Source organism: Myotis davidii, unplaced genomic scaffold, assembly GCF_000327345.1.
Source record: "Myotis davidii unplaced genomic scaffold, ASM32734v1 scaffold217, whole genome shotgun sequence".
NCBI lineage: Eukaryota > Metazoa > Chordata > Mammalia > Chiroptera > Vespertilionidae > Myotis > Myotis davidii.
Window position 1 is genome coordinate 6,614,891 of NW_006290034.1, and position 7,580 is coordinate 6,622,470.

Below are 7,580 nucleotides of genomic sequence, written 5' to 3' on the forward strand. Positions count from 1 at the left end.
CTCATTCCCATGATTAGGCCTAAGCCACCAACAACTGCAAATCCTGGATATTGGCTTTGGACTCAAAGGACATGTCTTCCCTCTGGTGGGGGGTTTGCCTATCGTTCGTGGCATTCGACTGTTGCTTTCCCAGAGTTCCTTGCAGTTCACCGGAGGGGGCGGGGGTGGACAGATATATGCAGAGAAAGGAGGGAAAGGCAGTCTGAGATTCAAAACCAGCCTGGGATAAGCTGTGCTGGACACAGTTGTGAGCATTATTTTCTTGGTCCATTCTTCGCACTGGGATAGGTCATTTGTGGATTTTGGGGGGAGGTTTTTTTCTGGTATCTAAGCACACATTGGGCCTAAGTCTGCTACAGTAACCCCCAGAGCCTTTGGGTTAACTTGTCAGGACAAGGGGGGCGCAGAGGGCCAGGGTGCTCCGGAGGCTGAAGGCCCACCTGGTGGTGAGGGAGGGCTGCTCGCTGCCCTGGATGTGGATGGTGCTGAGCTCCTGCATGCTGCGCAGGCGGGTGGCCGGCAGGTTGGAGTTGGGCAGGTGTGTGGTCTTCTTACTGCGACGGGAGCAGCAGGTGGTCGTGAGGCCCTGGTGGCTGGACAGCGAGGGGCTTCTCGTGGACGGGTAGTTCTGCATCGAGCTCTCCAGGCAGTTCTGCTCATACATCTGCTCGTCTATGAACTCGTGGTTCTGTGGGGAGCAGGAGGAGGGGGATGAGCCCCCAGACTTGGGATGGCTGCCTGTCTCTGTCCGGCCCGGAGAGAAGGCCTCCCAGCTGCCTGGGGCACAGACAGGCATCAAAGGAAGAGGACAGTTCTATGGGCAGCCCTGGCGTCAGGTGGAAGGGTGGGGACTGTAAGTGGTGGTGAGGTGTACTCGGCGCTGATGGGTGCAGGGCACGGGGGGCTTTAGTGGCATCGGCAGAGCTGGAAGCAGAGGTGGGACTTACTCTACAGGCTCCACACAGGACCCCGGGTGGCAGGGAGGGAGGCGCTGCTGTGGGGGGTTAGGGGGGGTGCTAGATTGTCTTTTCTGGACTGAACAGGGAGATCCTCAGGAATCTTGGGTGGGCGTGAGACAGAAGCTGAGAAAGGCACTGATTACTCTCAGAATTGGGAGGGCTTTGTGCTCAAGCTGTCAGGGTCATGTCATTACTGTTTCCCGCACCTGATTAGGGGATATGACTAGCTGGGGGCACAGGGTTCCCTAAGTCAAGGGTAAGCGTGGGAAGGGATTGCCAACAGCCTCCTGACGAGAGGCCATCAGATGGGGCTCAAGAGAAATGAGAAATGGCTGTTTGCCAAGGTGACTAGACATCTGTGGCACTAACGATCAGGCCAAGGCCGCCAGCGCGCGGAGGAGTCTGACGGGAGGGAGCACGAGAACAGTTCAGGGACCGACACCAGCAGTCCCCACGGAGCTGGGGAGGCGGCCCGATGCGGCCTGGGCACTTCCAGGGCACAGCGTGGGGCCGTGGTCCTCCACCCTCCCCGCCCCTGGGGGAGGCTGTCAGGGATTCAGGAAGGCAGCTGGGAGTTCACGAAACACTGGAAGCTGAGTGAGCGGAATGAGGCCATGGGAGGAGCGGCCCCGGGAGTCAGCAGCACATGCAGAGAACCAGACCAGGGGAAGAGGAGACTCCACAGACTCAAAGAATCAGAGAAAGGAACATCGATTAATTTTTAAAAAGTTATACCTTGATGGTGGACGTTCGTACAGACAACAGGGGATCATCCACAAGATAGGACAACCCCTACAGGATCACATGCCAACAGAAGATAAAAACACCTTTGATTGTACATTCCGGCATTCCCAAGCTCAGAGATGACGTTCAGTCTCTGGTCCCAGCATTCCAGCCCCTGCTCCCAGCATTCCCCCTCCTTTGTTCCAGCATGACCCTGCTCAAACCCCAGTTCATTCCTTCCATCCCAGCATTCCATCTCTCTCATGGCAATGTCCCACCCCCACAATCCGACATTCGCCCCTCAAATTCAGCATTCTGTTCTACTCTGATGCCAGCATTCCATCCCTGGACCCCCCCATATCTTTCTTCAATGCCAACATTCCAGCTCTTCAAACCCAAATAATTTCACCCATTCTACCCGGCACATGCACTTGGAAAGGGCAGTCGGGGCCGGGCCCGTCCCTTTGGCAAGCTCTGAGTCTGAGAGAAATCCTAGATACGCGCATACAGGTTGACACTAAGGAATATTTGCTAAGTCTGCAAACGGGGTTCCAGGGCACCTCCCCATCTGGAAGTCCTCATTGGGCTCTGCTGCCATCCAGTGTCCACATTGACTCATACGTGCCCTCTGACCTCTACCCCCTGCTGGGGAGGCGGGACCTTGGGTGTGGGAAGTCCTGCCTATGTGCTGAGCCCCTGCCTGCAGTGCGCTGGGGGACAGGTTCAAGACCAGGAAAGGGTTTCAGTTTGTCTCTCCTGCCTTCTCTCCCCTCCCCGCTATTCCTAACACTTCTGTTGCCAAGGGTCCAGGGTGGCCCACTGCCCTTCCTTTCAGTCTGGTGGTGAGGCACAGGCATCATTCCACATTCCGACTATGTCGCCCGAAACCATGCCTCTATCAGCAATAACCCGATCAGAGTGAACGCCTGGAATCGCTGGTCACTAGCGGAAGTGGCCCCAATGAGGTTCCTGCTTAGGGACATACAGGTGCTACCTCCTTGATTCCCTGTCTCCTGTTGCAAGAGGAACATAGGGGCAAAAGCCCACAGGGCATCTCCTAGCACCAGGGCCGGCCCACCTGACACTCGTCTCTGCGGCCCACAGCAACGCCTAGAAATTCTGCCCATTGGAGCCGGGAGACTGACCGGCAGAGCCCTCAGCCTCAGTCATGGAGAACGGGCCGTGGGACGGGTGCAGGGTGGGGAGAGGCCCGGTGAGGCCTCAGTGCGCTGTGGGGCAGAGCTGGCCCCACCTCGGTGACTGCCCACTCCTCGGGGGCCTCCTCCCGAGGGTTGAGAGAGACCTCATCACTGCTTTTGACTCTGAAGGGGACAGACTGACTTCTGAAGCTGGGCCAGCTTGAGGATGTGAGTTCTGACCCCTGAAAGGGGGGGTGGGGCGTGGTGGGGGCTGGGACTCACAGTGGTTTTCTCCAGGCAGTGCAGCAGGTGGTGGTGCTGGCTCTCGATGAGCGAGGTGGTCTTGCCCACATGCTCCTCCTCCGGGGTGCCCTGTGAGACGAGAGACAAGGATAGAGCTGCGAGCCTTCCTCTCCACCCTCTTCATTTCCCCACAGAGGGCAGGAGGGCACTAGAAAAATCTGGGCGAATCAAATTATAGGGTCACCATAGCACATGCCAGCCTTTGGGCTGGGGGTCCTTGGGCTAAAGCTGGTTTAGGGGTCGTGGTGACAATCCCATGGGAGAGGTATGTGCAGAGGGTTGCTACCTGGGGACGGTTTGGAAACATGTCCATCTCAGGGTTCAAACTGGGGCTTTTGGGAGGGAGTGCTGGTGCCCTTGCATGAGAAAACAAGCCCACCATCCCCTCCACCTCCCAGCCGGGGTCGCCCAGGCACCTCCCAGCCCGGCCCTCCCTCCACTGCCCACCAGGCACCGACCATCAGTTCCAGAGCCTCGTTGAGGAGCCCGTTGCGCTTGCTGTGCAGGTAGGCATTGGAGCTGCCTGTCTTGGCCACACGGATCCTGGCAAGGCGGGCCTTCTGTGATTGGCAGAGACAGAGTGAGGTGTAAGGACAGGGAGCCCGACAGAGCCAGGGCCAAGGCTGTCCCAGGGAGGCTGGGCTCCCAGGTGATTTGGAGGCGGGGGAGGAGGCTGCTGCTCCCAGCCGCAGGGGTCTCCGTTCACAGACCCTGGGCCTGATGCTGGGTCAGGATCGGAGTGCCCAGGGGTTTCCACTCGCCTCTGCAGCCGGGGGGTCACCCTGGAGGAGAACACCGCTCATCCACGTCCCCCTCCTTCCAGGTGTCCGACCTTTATCAACTCGGCTATGGCTACTTCTCATCTCCGCAGGCTGTGCGCCCCCCAAGGACACAGCCAGGGCGCTCCCTGCACCGTTAATCACGAGAACAGCAGAGTGCACACGGGCCTCCACACTGCTTTCCTTCGCCCTTACTAGGCAGGTGTGTACGTCCTGTATACTGACCTTGTTACTGTCTCTCCCCAGAACATAAACTCCGCGAGGGCAGGAGTTTGCTCACTGATGTACAGACGGATGTACACTGCATGTCTGTCCGGGAGTGGACGCATGCGCGGATGTGTCAGCATATGCCTGCCTTTGGTTGTTTTGCTCTGGCCTGTCGGTGGGAGAAGCGTGGGGCACGTGTGTGTGGTAGAGGGAGGGTGGAGCGCATTTGCAGACAGAAGCCCTGCGGGAGGACAGGGACATCTCATGCGAGCCTTTCTCCTGTTTGCGGGGCAGCAGGAGGGGCCACAGAGAGGCCGGAGAGGAGAGAGCTTTGGGAGAGGGAGAAGGTGCCAGGAGAGGGGTTCCTGCTGGTTTAGAAAAAAAGCAGGGCCAAAACCGGTTTGGCTCAGTGGATAGAGCATCAGCCTGCGGACTGAAGGGTCCTGGGTTCGATTGCGGTCAGGGGCATGTGCCTTGGTTGCGGGCATATCCCCAGTGGGAGATGTGCAGGAGGCAGCTGATCGATGTTTCTAACTATCTCTCCCCCTTCCTCTCTGTAAAAAATCAATAAAATATATATATTTAAAAAAAAAAAAGAAAAAAAGCAGGAGGCGTGCTCTCTTGTAGACCCAGCCCTGGCCCCAGCCCGGAGAGCAGGAGCCCACAGGCACCCAGACCCCCCTGGGGCAGAGGGCCCTCCTGCCTCCAGGAAAGTCCACAGGTAACTTCAGTGTGGCCTCCGAGCCGGAGGGGAGTCCCGGGAAACTGGCCGTTTCCATTGCTTGCCCCTCCCCAGCTGGGCCTGCCCACAGGCGGCAGGGGCTCCGAGCAGGCTGCCAGCAGGACAACTTCGACCTCGTTTCCTGGGAAGCTGCCCTGTGGCCAGCACATCCCCGTAGGGACAGTTCAACGCCCTGTCTTGGCTTCTAGAAGGGAAGAGGCCAGGACTTGAACTTGGGGGTCTGCCTCTAACTGCTGAGGCAGCTCGCTCCCCTGGATGGGGAGGACGAGAGGGCACCTGGGAGAGAAAGGAGGGCAGGTAACCCTCTTCTCTTTCTGAGCAAAGACCAAGCCCAGGACGATCCCCATCTGGGGTCCTGCTCCAGCCGTCCCCCCAGCATCTCCATTCAAGCCAGTCCCTTGTCGGGGTGCGGCTGGTACTGCTTTGGGTGAGGACTGGTAGTTGAGAGTTGCATATGGAACCCCGATTGTGTTAAGCTCATCACAGCCTTACATAACTTGATCACACCACAAGGCGCCCGGCTTCCTGGTGTCTGGGGTCTGTCTCCATTACTTTCCAGAGATGAAAGATTCTCCTCTGTGGCACTTGTTTTAATTTTATCTTATCCTGGGCTCCATTAAAGCAGCAGATTGTCACATCAAATGTGCTGTAGCGTTTCATCATTTCCCACCCAGGATAAAGAGGTCTGCACTGTTTACAGAAAAACCCAGCACCTGAAATTGGGTGGGGCTCCGGCTTGCCTCTGGGCTCCTGCGGGCCGGAGGCTGGTGCTCATGCACATTTCTCTCTGGCGTGTAGCAGAGCTTTGGGCCGAGCGTGCTCAGGCGGGGCTGGTGATGGCCCAGAGGGAGGAAGCCACATCTGGGTCAGAAACACACGATGAGCCCTAGCCGGCTTGGCTCAGTGGATAGCGTCAGCCTGAGGACTGAAGGGTCCCAGGTTCGATTCCGGCCAAGGGCACATGCCTGGGTTTCGGGCTCGATCCACAGTGGAGGGTGTGCGTGCAGGAGGCAGCCGATCAATGATTCTCTCTCATCATTGATCTCTCTCTCTTTCTCCCTTCCTCTCTGAAATCAATAAAGAAATATATTAAAAAAAAACAAAAACCCACGATGATAAAGCCGCTGCAGGGGGCTCACTCCTCCATGGCCATGAGGACATGAGAGTTAACAGAGTTTGAGGTCATCTAGGCTCTTCTAAAGACACGAAACGGCCCTGGCCGCATGGCTCCACTGTTTGGAACACTGCGTCCTGTGCACCGAGGTTGCAGGTTCGATTCCCAGTCAGGGCACATACCTAGGTTGTGAGTTCGATCCCAGGTCGGGGTGAGTACAGGAGGCAGCCGATGGATGCTTCCCTCACGCCGGTGCGTGTGTGTGTGTCTCTCTCCCCCGCTCAAATCAATAAAAGCGTATCCTTGGGTGATAAAGAAGTGGAAGATGCGCGGGAAAGTGACTGAGCAGGGTAAGGCAGTGAACTAGCAAGACCAGCTCAGACCTGCTACTCGTAGCACAACTGTGGCCTCCGGAACATCCCTCTTCTCCCCGGAACTTCAGCTCCTGTCAGACAGTTTCTAACCGTGCTGCCAATCCCAGGAAGCCGCACTTTCAGCAGATGTGGGGTCGCTGGGGGTGGAGGGGCCTGGGTGGAGGGTGCGGTCCCCCCGGGAGCCCTCCCGCTGTCTGGCTGCAGCACCCTGTGGCCCTGAGACTGGGTACCTCCTGCCCCAGAAATAGAAAAGCCCAAACAGAACAGGCAGCCACACTCTCAGGCATGAACCCCAGAGAAATGTTCACACGGAACCTACACATGGTTGTTCACAGCAGCCTGACCTCCGAGAACACACAGTGGCCTCGTCCCAGGTGCCCCTCAACAGCGATGGTTAAACCGGCACATCCACCGCACGGGTGCCGCCCAGCCAGCAGAGGAACAGCTGGATGCACACGAAACGATCAGGTTGCCTAGTGGACAGCCCATTCATACCCCCTTTTTGAAATGGAAACATCTGGTAAAGGGAGGACAGGGTTTTCAGAGGTTAGGGGTGAGAGGGTGTGGTTATAAAAGGGGGTGGGGACTAAAGCACAGGCCTACAGAGGAGAGAACGTTGAAGAAAACTTCACACGCACCCCAACAGCTAAAGCAGAAATCTGAATTGGGTTGACTAATGGATCCCATTCGATCAGTTGTATCAACGTCCACACCCTGGTTGTGATAATCTTACAAGTGCTTGTGGGTCTATAATCTCAATAAGCATTTCCAGTAAAATAAAGAGATGGGCAGGACCTGGAGATGGGGACCAACTGCCACCCCAAGATGTGCCCCCTCTGTCCCCTGCCTCCCCTGGTCTCCAAGTCCCACGGCTCAGAACGGTCTGAGGCAAACAGGGAGTGATTTCAGTAATAACCCCCGAGAACAGCAGCCGGCAGGACGCTGAGGCTTGTGGGCTGAGCTCACCGTTGTGGCTGCTGAGCTGAGTCTGCGGCCTGGGCTGACCTCCCTGCCCCCCTCCACGCCCCACGACGTCCCAGGACCCCTTCGTTGCCTCAGATCCTAGGAGCAGCAGCACCCCCCCCATCCTTCCCCCGCCCCTCTGCATCCTCTCCCTTCTCTCCAGGGAAGCCCAGGGTGAGAAGGTGTACGGCAAGCTGAGTATCCAGGGAAGTGAAAACACTACAGATATTTACTCTGACTTCAAAGGGGGCCTGGGAAGGGAGAGGAGGGGGCGGAG

The 7,580-nt window shown here is 57.5% G+C and overlaps 1 protein-coding gene across 2 annotated transcripts in view; it reads right to left on the reverse strand.

The window, feature by feature from the left end:
• The window catches only part of KCND3 (potassium voltage-gated channel subfamily D member 3), a 135,158-nt gene that overhangs the window by 4,854 nt on the left and 122,724 nt on the right, over positions 1-7,580 (reverse strand). Inside the window, exons 4-7 of one of the 2 annotated variants that reach the window (XM_006763010.2) lie at positions 3,583-3,684; positions 3,104-3,193; positions 1,695-1,751; positions 441-688 (exon numbers count right to left, since the gene is read on the reverse strand). In XM_006763010.2, coding sequence (XP_006763073.1) covers positions 441-688; positions 1,695-1,751; positions 3,104-3,193; positions 3,583-3,684 — 497 coding nt within the window. The remainder of the gene's footprint in view (positions 1-440; positions 689-1,694; positions 1,752-3,103; positions 3,194-3,582; positions 3,685-7,580) is intronic. The other variant, XM_006763011.2, reaches the window with a different exon arrangement.